Source organism: Leptodactylus fuscus, chromosome 4 (genome assembly GCF_031893055.1).
Source record: "Leptodactylus fuscus isolate aLepFus1 chromosome 4, aLepFus1.hap2, whole genome shotgun sequence".
NCBI lineage: Eukaryota > Metazoa > Chordata > Amphibia > Anura > Leptodactylidae > Leptodactylus > Leptodactylus fuscus.
In genome coordinates this window covers 209,711,787-209,727,662 of record NC_134268.1, presented here as the reverse complement: position 1 = coordinate 209,727,662, position 15,876 = coordinate 209,711,787, and the positions used below count along the sequence as shown (strand labels likewise).

The 15,876-nt window shown below is 44.4% G+C and overlaps 1 protein-coding gene across 1 annotated transcript in view; it reads right to left on the bottom strand.

Moving 5' to 3' along the window:
- The window catches only part of LOC142201191 (uncharacterized), a 228,549-nt gene that overhangs the window by 200,158 nt on the left and 12,515 nt on the right, over positions 1-15,876 (bottom strand). Inside the window, exon 7 of the mRNA XM_075272018.1 lies at positions 5,366-5,467. Coding sequence (XP_075128119.1) covers positions 5,366-5,467 — 102 coding nt within the window. The remainder of the gene's footprint in view (positions 1-5,365; positions 5,468-15,876) is intronic.

The following is a 15,876-nucleotide window of genomic DNA, read 5'->3' as shown; positions in this document are numbered from 1 at the left end:
AGAAATGACAAAATGGCCGGGCTAATGACCAACGTGTTGTCTTATTAGGACACCCCTTTATCAGGATCAATGTGCACAGCTTCTCGCCGCCATCTGAGCATTAATCCGCCGCCGAATGAAGTCTCCGACACTGATAAGATGAAATGCAAAAAGCCAAACTACTGCCGGAGGAACATCAAACTCCAACACTACGCCGTGCAGCCGTGCCGCTCATTCACTAACACAGATAACAAGTGTCTATTATCAGCCCCAAAAATGCAGACTAAGCAACCCAGGCTCGGAACGCGTGACAATGCTCAGGATGGCCGCTGCTTATCTGTGGATGGAGAGGAATCGTGAAAGTTACAATGGAAAGACAGGACAAAGGAGCGAGGAAAGGGAGCGCTCAGGTTTATTACATTAGTGGTGAACTCTCAGGGTATACAATGATGGCCCATAGGTCCTTTGACACGCCTATGTGTGTGCCATACAGTTGCAGTTGCCCGTATATACAGTCATGGCCAAAAGTTTTGAGAATGACACAAATCTTCTATTGTCACATGATCTGCCGCCCTCTGGTTTTTATGTGTGTTTGTCAGATGTTTTTATCACATACAGAAATAGAATTGCAATCATATTATGAGTAACAAAAGCTTATATTGACAGTTAGAATGAGTTAATGCAGCGTTGCAGTGTTGACCCTTCTTCTTTAGGACCTCTGCAATTCTCCCTGGCATGCTCTCAATCAACTTCTGCACCAAATCCTGACTGATAGCCGTCCATTCTTGCACAATCAATGCTTGCATTTTGTCAGAATTTGTAGGTTTTTGTTTGTCCACCCGTCTCTTGATGATTGACCACAAGTTCTCAATGGGATTAAGATCTGGGGAGTTTCCAGGCCATGGACCCAAAATCTCTCTGTTTTGTTCCCTGAGCCATTTAGTTATCACCTTTGCTTTATGGCAAGGTGCTCCATCATGCTGGAAAAGGCATTGTTGATGGCCAAACTGCTCTTGGACGGTTGGGAGAAGTTGATCTTGGAGGACATTCTGGTACCATCCTTTATTCATGGCTGTGTTTTTAGGCAAGACTGTGAGAGAGCCGATTCCCTTGGCTGAGAAGCAACCCCACACATGAATGGTTTCGGGATGCTTTACAGTTGGCATGAGACAAGACTGGTGGTAGCGCTCACCTCGTCTTCTCTGAATAAGCTGTTTTCCAGATGTCCCAAACAATCGAAAATGACTTTACCCCAGTCCTCAGCAGTCCACTCCCTGGACCTTTAGCAGAATATCAGTCTGTCCCTGATGTTTTTTCTGGAGAGAAGTGGCTTCTTTGCTGCCCTCCTTGAGACCAGGCCTTGCTCCAAGAGTCTCCACCTCACAGTGCGTGCAGATGCACTCACACCTGCCTGCTGCCATTCCTGAGCAAGCTCTGCACTGCTGGTAGCCCGATCCCGCAGCTGAAACACTTTTAAGAGACGGTCCTGGCGCTTGCTGGTCTTTCTTGGGTGCCCTGGAGGCTTTTTGCCAACAATGGAACCTCTCTCCTTGAAGTTCTTGATGATGCGATAGATTGTTGACTGAGGTGCAATCTTTCTAGCTGCGATACTCTTCCCTGTTAGGCCATTTTTTGCAGTGCAATGATGACTGCACGTGTTTCTTTAGAGATAACCATGGTTAACAGAAGAAAAACAATGATGCCAAGCACCAGCCTCCTTTTAAAGTGTCCAGTGGTGTCATTACTTACTTAATCATGACAGATTGATCTCCAGCCCTGTCCTCATCAACACCCACACCTGTGTTACTGGAGCAATCACTGAAACGATGTTAGCGGGTCCTTTTAAGGCAGGGTTGCAATGATGTTGAAATGTGTTTTGGGGGATAAAGTTCATTTCTAGGCAAATATTGACTTTGCAAGTAATTGCTGTTAAGCTGATCACTCTTTATAAAATTCTGGAGTATATGCAAATTGCCATTAGGAAAACTGAAGCAGTAGACTTTGTAAAAATTAATATTTGTATCATTCTCAAAACTTTTGGCCATGACTGTATATCTGGCATACAGTTTCATACGTTAGTTCGTCTACCGTTGCAAACACGTCTATACGTTCTTCATAGCGATGCCGATCTACACATTCAACGCACTTGTACATACAGATACATACACCTGCCTATGGCCTCATGCACATGACTGAGTTTGCAGGCCGAGACTCTTCCTATGAGGAGTCCGATGCGTGGACCCCTATAGAAGTCAATGGAGGGGGCAGAAGAGACTTCCCCTTGGCTTGTACCTGTACACCCGGTTGTCCCGATTTGCCGCACAGTTGAATACAACTGTGCATACAGTTTCATATACCTGCCCTGGGGCTTACACAAATAGGGGCATATTCATGGATAATAGCACCCCCGTGTCCGAATATATATGCCAGGTACTCACTGCTCCTAGGACTCCTGTGTGCCGCTATCGCTATGACGTAAGTTGCCAGGACCTCAGAGCGGTGAGTATAAAGAATGATATTCACCGCTCACTTCATGGGTCCTTACTGTAAGAGGTTGGGGCAATACTATTATACTGTGTGGGGGCATTAAGGGGCCTTTCTGTGTGTGGTAGTAGTAATGAATGGGGGAGGGGGGACTGACTTCTCCTTATTGTACACGACCCCTTAAAGGGGCTCTATCATTGGATTTTCACTATTTTAGATAAACATATGCCTGAATAGCCTTTAAAAAGGCTATTCAGGTCCTGCTAATCGTTTGTTAAAAGACCCCCCCCTCCCCCGTTTTAATGAATTACCTTTTAAACGTATATGTAAATGAGCCCTCTGTGCACCGTGGGCGTTCCGTGCACCCCTCCACACCATACTCTGTTCACGCGCTCTTCTCTTGGTTCTTCCATGCAAGTCCTCCTCCTGCATTCGATTCACCGCATCCAACTGTCTCTATTCCCAGTGGGGTCGATCCAAATCTTGCGCATGCGCAGTAGCGCTCCCTCTGGTGCACTACTGCGCACGCTCCAGCTCCATAGTAAACCATTTACATGGCTGACTCTGTACTCCTTGTGAAGCCATAATGACTTCACTTCCAGGTGTACAGACAGAGGGACTGAGCTACTGAGCATGCTCAGATCCCCTGAGAACAACGCGAGCGTGCTACGCATGCGCAGTACGGTCGCGCAGTTCTCCACACAAAAATGGCGCCGGAGGGAGCGCTACTGCGCATGCACGAGATTTGGATCGACACCACTGGAAATAGAGACAGTTGGAGGCGGTGAATCGAATGCAGGAGGAGGACTTGCATGGAAGAACCAAAAGAGGAGGGCGTGACCAGAGTTTGACGTGGAGGGGTGCACAGAACGCCCACGATGCACAGTAGGGCTCATTTCCATATATGTTTAAAAGGTAATTCAGGGTCTTTTAACAAACGATTAGCAGGACCTGAATACTACTACTAGGCTACTCAGGCATATGTTTATCTAAAATAGTTAAAATCCAATGATAGAGCCACTTTAAGGAGAACAGTAAAATGTGCTGCAGCCATAATGGGGCTATTAACAGCAGAAGAACTGATAAGACATCACATATAGAGAACGGACCCCGCAGAGATTTCAACTTTTCATGAAAACTCAGGTACCCTTTAAATATTTATCAGCATAGATAAGTGCCCCTCTTAATCTCCTCAACCATAAACCCCATCGCTCTGTATCGGCACATTTTCTGACACGCAGGAATGGAGGTTTGATGGGAACGATCAATCATTTATAGTAAAGTCTTATAGCGGCGTCTAATAGAAAAAGTGATCACCGGTGATTATCCGTAGCCCGTAATTTACGTTTTGTCAGGGCTTTACATTTATGGCAGCCCTTTCCCGTCTTCCCACTCCCACCTTGCAGCCAATGATAATTCACCGGGTGCCGGGCCGCGCTCTGACAACTCATTATTTGTGTTACAATCATTTCCTGTGGAGATACTTGTTCAATTTGCTACAACTGCTGTGAATTTCGGTCCACTAAACCGACAGAACAAATACTTCACAGGCTACTTACACAAAATACAAGAAGAAAGGTTTAACCATTTAAGGTGCTGGCCCAGGGCCGGCTGTGCCAGGAGAAGTGGAAATCCTCTGAATCTCAATAAATGGGTAAATCCACCCAAAAATATACAATAGAAATATTCCAGTGATTGGCTGCAACAGTGACATGACCCTGTGCCAAGGAGTCATCGCTGGATCGGGAAGTGCAGAGTGTCGGGTAAGGAGTACAAGAAAATCTAAGGTGTTTTTTTCTATTTTCATACAGAAGTCTAAGCCATATTAAATATAAATTTTGGGGCTGAAAAGCCCTTTAAAGGGGAGTGTTTCGCACATGTTTTGACATCTTTAGGCTAGATCATCACTATAGGATCGGTGGAGGTCCGACAAGGGGCTCCACCACCATTCAGCTAATACCTGCACTGGCTATGGAGCTGGAAGCAGACAGCGCCATGTACGGCTTAGTGGCCAAGTCTTGCCACTGCAGTTAAACTCCTATTTAAAGGGGTTGTCCCATCACAAGGATCTTATCTATACTGCTAGTTTATGTGGATTTAAGACTTTTCCTAAATACATTACATTATCAAAACGGCTTTGTTTGGACGCTATCCTTAATTTATTTACTTCATTGTTGACACTGCATTTCTATGGCCACTGGGCTTATCTGCTCATTTCCCAAGTGACATAGCTGCCTGCTCTCAGGGGGGAGGGAGGGGCTGACAAGCAACAGAGCTCCTCAGATAGGGGAGGGGGGAGGTGAGAGCTCCGGCATTACTGTGCTGTCTATCTTCAGTTTTTCCACTTATCAGCCGCTTTAAATTAATTTGGCTGATAAGGGCTGAGATAAGGTGTCTGTTGCCTCTGTATATAATGCAAGCTGACTCAAATCCAGCTCTGCTACATCAGTTTCCACATCAGCTTTATACTGTGGTAATGCATTTACAACCAATCCCTCATTACTCACTGCAAACATAAAAGATAGCAGAGCAAGTGAAACCCCGCCCACCAATGTGCTGAGAAATCCAGGAAGTGAAGAGAGCACAGAGCCTGAAGGCTACAGAACAAGAGTTATGGGAATACCCCTTTAAGTGAATAATCTGAAATTATAGTAGACATAGCTAGAGATGAGCGAACACTATTCGAAACAGCCGTTTCGAATAGCACACACCCACAGAAATGAATGGACGTAGCCGGCACGCGGGGGGTTAAGTGGTCGGTCACCAGCAAAGTCTGCGTGCCGGCCACTTCCATTCATTTCTTTGGGAGTATGCCATTCGAAACGGCCGTTTCGAATAGTGTTTGCTCATCTCTAGACATAACCAATACGAGGCACACAAAAATACAACAACCCATCCTTACCTCTACCAAGTCTTCATCAGAAGCCTCCAGAACTTCACCTTCACTTTTTCGCAAACTTGGCAGCCATGACGCCAGGCTCTTCATGAGATACTCTTTGCCCTCCTACAAATACAAACAGCTTGATCAAAACACTGTTTTTAATATAAAAAAAAAACCTTTAATATATTCTACCTAATATATCACGACGGCCATAAATAATTCGTTAGGAACTATGACCTCCCCCACTGCCACATAACAAAAGCCAAAATTACAAAGGATTTTGTTTTTTCTTGTAGTAAAATCAATTTCCTGTCTAGAATCTTCTTATGGCGCTCCCTGGTGTTCATTTGATGTCCTCTCATAATGTCCCTGTAATGTATCCAATGTCCGTGGTCACACATGCTCAGTGAACCTAATGAGAGGTCATCAATATATGTGGCCTGGAGAGCCCTTTCAAATGGGTATGTGAAAAGGGGCTTGCAGCACTGGAGGCGGGCCCCAGCGCTCAAACAGCACTGGGGGCGTCCCCAATGCTGCAGGAGAACTCTCCAGCGATGCCTGCATCTTCTTCAAGAACGGCCTTTTCACCCGTCTTCTTCCGGAACTGGGTTCAAACATCTAGGCCTCGAGCAGAGCAGACTGTGTATGCCCGCCGGCCACAAAAAAAAAAAAAGTGGCCATATTTTTTGGCCTGTAGGCAGGCGCAGTTGGCTGTGCCCGAGGCCTACAATTTTGAACCCGGCTCCAGAAGATGATGCGTGAAGAGCCTGTTCCTGAAGAAGATGGAGGCGGCACTGGAGAGTTCTCTCACAGCATTGCGAACTCCCCCTGTGCTGTTTGAGCGCTGGGGCCTGCCCCCAGTGCTGCGAGAGAACTCATTTGCATACCAACGAAAACGGGGATTATATACCGAACGGCGGCGCGGAGAAGACATCTAAAAGGTAGGAGAAGAATAGCCTTTCTTAAGGCAATTCCTACCTGTGATCGACAAAAAAAATGTGATTTTAATGGTAGAATCCCTTTAAAAAGGGGGGGGGGGGTGAGCTGCAATACCACAAACAGCCACTATACAACATCCGGCGCTGTTCTTTGTAAGTAGTGAAGAGTCCGCAGCAATCGATATCTTAGTACCGATCTATCCCTTTGGCAATCTGTTATTCCACCCGGGGCTATAGTGATGACATCATGATGACATCATGCAGCCAACCTTATAAACAAAGACCGACTTCACTGCTGAATGTCCCGAACCCCCCAGAAAACCAATACACTTATAAGGCCTATAGATCCAATATGGTGGCGCAGTGTCAGGAAACATCACTCGGCGGTTTATGAAACATTTCTCCCATATTGTATAGAGCAGCGTATCCCTGCCAACATAAAGAGGCGCGCTCAAGTAACCCTAGAAGATGTGGTTTTATGGGGTCGTATAACATACGAGGTGATTAATGAGATTAGACGTTTACACTTGCTAAAACCGCAGTTCTGTGCAATAAATACGGAATAATAAATAAAGCGGCCTCGTAAAGCGGCCTCCACACCTCCATCCATAAATCCCTGATATACTGTCCTAATAAAACACCTACATCTGACTTTCACACGCTGTCAGTCTGATCACTGCATTGACCTAATCGCGCCATTTTGGGAGTTAACCTCCTCCTGTCGGGCCAAATTTTAATCTGATTTTTTTATTTTATTTTATTTTATGCTACATAATTTATTTTTATTATTATATATTTTTGCTCTTTTATCTTGAAGCCACCGCCTGTAGACGAGTCCACCATATACAGTTGCCCACTATTTGGCAAAGGATGGAAATATCTGGGAAGGCCTAAAGAGAGGTGGTGGTGGTGGGGGGGTACTTGGTGGAGCAGGTCCCTGAGCTATTGCCCTTTGTGCCCCCCACTATAATCTGGCCCCTTTAGTTCATATGGGGATAAGCACCGCGCATTTTGGTCCCGATTTTGACGCGACTGTCGCGGCTTCCCGCTCTGGAGTAGGCCCAAATGAATGGGCCTAGTCCGGAGGGTGCTGCTGCGAGGCGGACGTCGGGGCCAAATCAGCCGCTTCTTTTTTCTGTGAGAGGGAACAAACATAGACCTCTATTGTGAGGGGACGGATTCTGAGGTGGATTCAGCGCCAAAATCCGCCCCCTCTTGTTCCGTGTGAACGAGCCTGCATGCGCACACTACACACTGTTTGCCAACCTGAAGATGGGGGCTCTAGGTGTTGCATAATATACACCACCCCTTCCCCATTGCCATACACCTGGTCCGTGCAATATATTAAAACTTCTCCCCCAAATCAGTGTTTTGGCCCTTTCACTCTCAGGATCAGTGGTGACCCCAGAGGTTGTACCCCCATATCATAGGGAGATGCCTTAACTTTAACACAAAGAAATGACCATTTAAAGAGTTTGTGCCCAGTTTTAAAGTGGTCTCCTATACACACCAGCAAAAAAAAGCACAAAAAGTAGGTTCATGCTCCTCCATCCAGGCCGAGCATGCCCACTACTGCTCCGTTCACTCTATAGGGCACTGCCGTAGATAGCCAAGTGATGTACTTACTCATCTATAGCAGCCCCATAGACAGTAAAGGATGCGATAGTGTGCATGCTCAATTCGGACAGGGGAACAGGCCCTGTGTTCTGGTGATCGGTGGGGATTCCAGTATTGGGATCAGCATGTTATACCGTATCCAGGGTATAACGGTAAACTTAGGTCAACTCCTTTAAATGATTATTGCTATGTCATAAAGTTATGGTGTCTCACTAGGATATATGGGGTACAACCTCAGAGAGCCCCATTGATCCTGAGAAAGAAGGGCCACAGTACTGAATCAACTCTACAGCTCCCTCTTTCCCTGCATAGTAACGCTTCCGTCTCCAGCTCCATCCAAGTGAATGCGGCTATGTTGCGGTTCACTTCGCCTAGTGTTGGGCTGGGGTACTGCAGTGTGAGGGCAGTGTAATGTGGCTCATACATTTTCAGGGTCGATAAGGGGTTGCTTCACATGGTTAGGAGGTGTACCATGAAGTTCCTTGGCCTGATGCTAAATCTTTACCAGGACCCCCTCCCCCTGTAATGTATCGTTTACAGTACTGGTCTCATTGTATTGGGACAAAGCACCTTAGGGATTCCAAGGGCCCAGTTGTAATGCACCCCCCTGATAGCACCTGAGAGTGACCAGTAGCTCCTTTTATCCACTATGCTTTACACTGCAGTTCTGATAAGTGTGCAAAATCATAGCTACTGTGTAACCGCACAAAACCACCACATGTGAGCTTGAGTAAGGCCCTATTCACATCTGCTTCGGGTTTATGTTTGGGGACCCCCCCCCCCAAATGGAAACCTACCCGCATGAAAAAGCGATTACCTAAGAGCTAGCTCACACGGGGATAAGCCCTGCGCATTTTGGTCCTGATTCTGATGCGGGAAGCTGCATCAGAATTGGACTAAAATGCGCCTGCCACAATTCTGGCGGCTTCCGATAGTCACGTCTTCCCCCTCCGGAGGGGCCTAGTCCAGGGCCTAGTCCGGAGGGTGCTGTTGCGAACTGAATCAGTTGCGCAGCCTGCCTGAAGAAAGAGCAGCTCGCGTCTTTTTTCTGCTAGCCGGGACATACCGCTCACGGAAAAAAGAAATGTAGCGGGCTACATAGACCTCCATTGTGAGGGGGCGGATTCTGAGCTGGATTTGGCGTCAGAATCCGTCCCCTCTTGCCCAGTGTGAACGAGCCCTAAGGAAACCAGCGGACCCCATGGACTATGGTGGGATCCGTCTGGTTTCCGAAAGAAAAATGCAGCGCTGCTTGCAGCATATTTCATGCGGATAAGCGAACGGAACGGCCCGAACGCAGATGTGACCCGAGCCTAAGACTACACATAAGCTAATAGTCAGCTAACCACAATTACATACTAATGTACTCCAATAGCAACACACAGGTGTCAATATCACCGGAACGCAGGCAGTCAGGTGGCTAGGAAAGAGTTAAGGCGAGGCGTCTCGGCTTACAGTGATCTATTACACGTTGCGCTAATAGACTGCTTCCATTAGGCAGACAAGATGAATACTTTTAGGTGCGGCATTGCATTTTGATTGCAGAAATAATTGTATTAGTAAAGTATAGTGTCTGAAATGAATGCCGATGAGAGCGGCGAGAAACAGCATCTAGTCCTGGGGAAAGAGAAGAGCGCGGAGGAGCCAAAGCACGTGTCAGCAGCGCCCCCTACTGGGCAAAGAACGGAGGCGCAGCTGCTGATATACCCGATTAATCACTAAACAATTAATGTGTACATCCAAATATATAAGAGCCTGTCGGGTAGGAAGACTACGGGCCAGTATAAGAAACGGTGTAATATATCTTATTAAAGAAATCCGTTTCCTTCACTTCTATGGGGTGGCTGGAGATGGCAGTGCTGGATACTTCATAGCAGGGAATAGATATGGAAGTAGATAAATAGATAGATTGATATGAGACATATATGGAACAAGCTAGATAGATAGAAAAAAATACATCGCTGTACCAGATTAGCCAGTGGATATGAAATGTAAAGAATGAGAGTCCTCAGTAGTTGATACCTTTTTAATAGCTAACAAACATGATGAGAGATTGCGAGCTTTGGAGACTACTACATCCCTTCATCAGGCTGGGATAACACAATCTCTGAAGGCTGCACATTTATACAGGATAACAGAACATGCAAATAAATAGATAAGTTCAAAACAATATATATATATATATATATATATATATATATATATATATATATACACACATACACTGCCTGGCCAAAAAAAAAAGTCGCGAGTGTTAATATTTAGTTGGGCCACCATGAGCAGGAATAACAGCACGCATCAGTCTCGGCATGGAGTCTATAATGTTCTGTAGTGTAGACTCAGGGATTTTGATCCAATTCTCGAGTATCAGGGAGCCCAGGTTACGCAGATTCGTTGGGGTGGTGAGTGACCACGCAGGTTCCTTTCCAGCACATTCCAGTGTTTCGTGTGCTTCTTGTCGCACCCGGACACGACCATCTCTCTGGAACAATGTGAAACGTGATTCGTCTGACCACATGACCTTTCTCCACTGCTCTAGGGTCCAATCCTTGTGGTCTCTTGCAAATGACAGGCGCCGACGTCTGTTGGTCTCTGTCACCAATGGCTTTCGTGTGGCGACACAACTGTTGAGACCCATTCCTTTGAGTTCTCAACGCATTGTTCGCTACGAAATGTGTCGCTCCGTCGAGTTGAACATCTGTGTGAGCTCAAAGGTGGTTTTACAGCGGTTATTCTTCACCAGTCGCTTTAGGGACCTATGACCTCGAGTATCGTCTTTCGCCCACACTTTCCACGGTTGGAGGGGGGTTCGCCACTATCTCGCCATGCTCATATGATACGCTGAGCAGTTTTCTGTCCGATACCAGTTACTTCGGCTATCTCCTTGGTCGATTTGTTGGCCTGATGCAATCCAATGACTTGCCCCTTCTTGAAGGCACTAACATCTCTTCCTCTGGTAGCTCTTCCGTTGGTAGACATCGCTTCACACCTTTAATTATGATCTGCACTTGACAGGCTACAGCTCAATTATATATATTCAAGAATATATGCAAATTCCTGTCATGAACATCATAATTATATCAGGAGTGGAACGGTACCTTGTTGCACAACGTGACTTTTTTTTTGGCCAGGCAGTGTATAATCAGTTCACAGGACAGCTCTCTGAGTTTATGGTCCCTTTGATTAGTGACGTGGCATCTAGTTGTTGTAAAATGACATAAAACCATGTGACAGATGAAGGGTCAAGTGCACTCAGATTTTTTTGGCGCTGATTTTGACGCTAAATCCGCCTCAAAATCAGCCTCCCAATAGAACGCTGTTGGGAGGCTTTTTTTTGGAGGCTGATTTTGAGGTAGATTCAGCGTCAAAACCCTCGCCAAAAAACTCCGTGTGAACTGACCCTTGGAGTGTGTCAAAGGTCGTCATGAGTTTGTATTCCCATACGCTTCTGTCTTTTTTGCTTTTGAAATTTCCTCTTAAAACCAGGATCTTCATGTCATTGATGATATTATGATTTTGATTGCAGAAGTGTTTTGGCGGTGTGAATTTATCCGCATCCTAATTGTCTGTCCTGTCTCCCCCACATGCAGGCCGCCCATAGGAAACCTGGTATTAAATACACCACATTAGGTGTGCCGCAGGTGAAGTTACCTGGGATCTTGTAGTTCTGCTTGGAGTTGGGGATCTTTATTTTATCCGTAGTTAGTATGCGAGGGCAGGTTTTGCATTTTTTCTGTCCACACAGAAATGTTCCTGTGTTAGTTGGAGGTGACAGTGAGCTCCTAATCACCATATTCCTGAGGTTTGGTGGTTGTCTATAGCACAGGAGAGGGAGGTCTGGAAATATAGACCATAAACTCAGAGAGCCGTCCTGTGAACTGATATATATATATATATATATATATATATATATATATATATATATATATATATATACATATACACTCACCGGCCACTTTATTAGGTACACCTGTCCAACTGCTCGTTAACACTTAATTTCTAATCAGCCAATCACATGGCGGCAACTCAGTGCATTTAGGCATGTAGACATGGTCAAGACAATCTCCTGCAGTTCAAACCGAGCATCAGTATGGGGAAGAAAGGTGATTTGAGTGCCTTTGAACGTGGCATGGTTGTTGGTGCCAGAAGGGCTGGTCTGAGTATTTCAGAAACTGCTGATCTACTGGGATTTTCACGCACAACCATCTCTAGGGTTTACAGAGAATGGTCCGAAAAAGAAAAAACATCCAGTGAGCGGCAGTTCTGTGGGCGGAAATGCCTTGTTGATGCCAGAGGTCAGAGGAGAATGGCCAGACTGGTTCGAGCTGATAGAAAGGCAACAGTGACTCAAATAGCCAGCCGTTACAACCAAGGTAGCCAGAAGAGCATCTCTGAACGCCGCACAGTACGTTGAACTTTGAGGCAGATGGGCTACAGCAGCAGAAGACCACACCGGGTGCCACTCCTTTCAGCTAAGAACAGGAAACTGAGGCTACAATTTGCACAAGCTCATCGAAATTGGACAATTGAAGATTGGAAAAACGTTGCCTGGTCTGATGAGTCTCGATTTCTGCTGCGACATTCGGATGGTAGGGTCAGAATTTGGCGTCAACAACATGAAAGCATGGATCCATCCTGCCTTGTATCAGTAACGGTTCAGGCTGGTGGTGGTGGTGTCATGGTGTGGGGAATATTTTCTTGGCACTCTTTGGGCCCCTTGGTACCAATTGAGCATCGTTGCAACGCCAAAGCCTACCTGAGTATTGTTGCTGACCATGTCCATCCCTTTATGACCACAATGTACCCAACATCTGATGGCTACTTTCAGCAGGATAATGCAATGCCATGTCATAAAGCTGGAATCATCTCAGACTGGTTTCTTGAACATGACAATGAGTTCACTGTACTCCAATGGCCTCCACAGTCACCAGATCTCAATCCAATAGAGGAGCATCTTTGGGATGTGGTGGAACGGGAGATTCGCATCATGGATGTGCAGCCGACAAATCTGCGGCAACTGTGTGATGCCATCATGTCAATATGGACCAAAATCTCTGAGGAATGCTTCCAGCACCTTGTTGTATCTATGCCACGAAGAATTGAGGCAGTTCTGAAGGCAAAAGGGAGTCCAACCCGTTACTAGCATGGTGTACCTAATAAAGTGGCCGGTGAGTGTATATATATATATATATATATATATATATATATATATATTTTAACTTATCTATTTGCATGTTCTGCTTTCCATCAATTGTGCATCAAACACTGTATTCCTGTATAACTGTGCAGCCTTCAGATATTGTGTTATACCAGCCTGATGAGGGGACCTAGCAGTCTCGAAAGCTCGCAATCGGTCATCATTTTTGTTAGCCATTAAAAAAAAGTATCAACTACTGAGGACTCTCAATATTTACATTAGATAGATAGATAGATAGATAGATAGATAGATAGATAGATAGGAGATAGATAGATAGGAGATAGATAGATAGGAGATAGATAGATAGATAGATAGATAGATAGATAGATAGATAGGAGATAGATAGATAGATAGATAGATAGATAGATAGATAGATAGATAGATAGGAGATAGATAGATAGGAGATAGATAGATAGGAGATAGATAGATAGATAGATAGATAGATAGATAGATAGATAGATAGGAGATAGATAGATAGATAGATAGATAGATAGGAGATAGATAGATAGATAGGAGATAGATAGATAGGAGATAGATAGATAGATAGATAGATAGATAGATAGATAGATAGATAGATAGATAGATAGATAGATAGATAGGAGATAGATAGATAGGAGATAGATAGATAGATAGATAGATAGATAGATAGATAGATAGATAGGAGATAGATAGATAGGAGATAGATAGGAGATAGATAGATAGGAGATAGATAGATAGGAGATAGATAGATAGGAGATAGATAGATAGATAGATAGGAGATAGATAGATAGGAGATAGATAGATAGATAGATAGGAGATAGATAGATAGGAGATAGATAGATAGGAGATAGATAGATAGATAGATAGATAGATAGATAGATAGATAGATAGATAGATAGGAGATAGATAGATAGGAGATAGATAGATAGATAGATAGATAGATAGATAGATAGATAGATAGGAGATAGATAGATAGGAGATAGATAGATAGGAGATAGATAGGAGATAGATAGATAGGAGATAGATAGATAGGAGATAGATAGATAGATAGATAGGAGATAGATAGATAGATAGATAGATAGATAGATAGATAGATAGATAGGAGATAGATAGATAGATAGATAGATAGATAGATAGATAGGAGATAGATAGATAGGAGATAGATAGATAGATAGATAGATAGATAGATAGATAGGAGATAGATAGATAGGAGATAGATAGATAGGAGATAGATAGATAGGAGATAGATAGATAGGAGATAGATAGATAGATAGATAGATAGATAGATAGATAGATAGATAGATAGGAGATAGATAGATAGATAGATAGATAGATAGATAGATAGGAGATAGATAGATAGGAGATAGATAGATAGGAGATAGATAGATAGGAGATAGATAGATAGATAGATAGATAGATAGATAGATAGATAGATAGATAGATAGATAGGAGATAGATAGATAGATAGATAGATAGATAGATAGATAGGAGATAGATAGATAGATAGATAGATAGATAGATAGGAGATAGATAGATAGGAGATAGATAGATAGGAGATAGATAGATAGGAGATAGATAGATAGGAGATAGATAGATAGATAGATAGATAGATAGGAGATAGATAGATAGATAGATAGATAGGAGATAGATAGATAGATAGATAGATAGATAGATAGATAGATAGATAGATAATCTGGTGGGTTTGGGATTATACTGATGGCAGACAGTATGTGCAGCCTTTCGCTATGAGCAGCTTCTTCTGTGTATGATCCCCTCCTAATCTCCGCAGAGGTAATAAAGCATGGCATCCAGTTATTCCGAGCAGTTGGACCATGTCAATATGAGCAATGGTGAAATATAGTCAGCAATCTCGCGCTCACCCCCTGATCCCCCGCCTGGTAATAATTTACAGAGGTATTACATGTACAGCCATCTGATGAGATATTTATTGCCGGGGAGATCGGATAAGTAGATGGGCTTTGGCACCAGATCTCAGGGAAATAAATGATGGGCACATTTAGGGGGTTTGCATTAATCAGGGGATATTTACTATTGGTCTCTAGTCAGGTGGGGGGGGCAGCTGTCAATCAAGGCGGAGGCAACGGCAGGATTCTTATTTTACTGCTGCGATCTTACAAGGTAAGGAGATTTATAGGCAGATACACCGTGTGCAGAGCTGTAGTGTGAACCGCTGAATGCAGAGAAGGGGCCGCAGCAGGAGATGGTCTATCAGGTTATACTTGTTTCTACTGTGACATCTCAGTGTATCCACATACAGCGAACATAACCTCGGATTTGAACACTAAGTCTCCATTCACCTGTCCAGTCAGGAGCTCAAAGTCACTGTGCAAGTCGTTGCCTCATTTTTTCACATCTAGTTCCTTGCTTGCTTTTAGCTCAGCCCCATTAGAACAGAGCTCTGATCTGTGACTACAATGTAGCCACAGAGACTACAGGGACTGTAATGTAGTCTGGGCCACACCCACTCTTTTATCATTGGCTGAGGCTGCAGTTTTGTGCCTCTGATTGGCTGCTGTGTATGAACATAAGCGTGTCACATGGAGAGGAAGTCAGTACATGGAGAGCGGATGATAGCGAGGACAGGATCGTTATAAAGTATGGACAGAAAGAAGACGATTTGTGAAAATCGCGGCATTTTACAGTGCAAGCAAAGGGGATGGGATTCATGCAAATCCCATGCTCACTTTGCGGAAAAAAACGCACTGCGGACACGCTGCGATTTGCAAAGCCGTTGCAGCTTTGCAAATCGCAGCATGTCAATTATATCTACGGAAACGCCG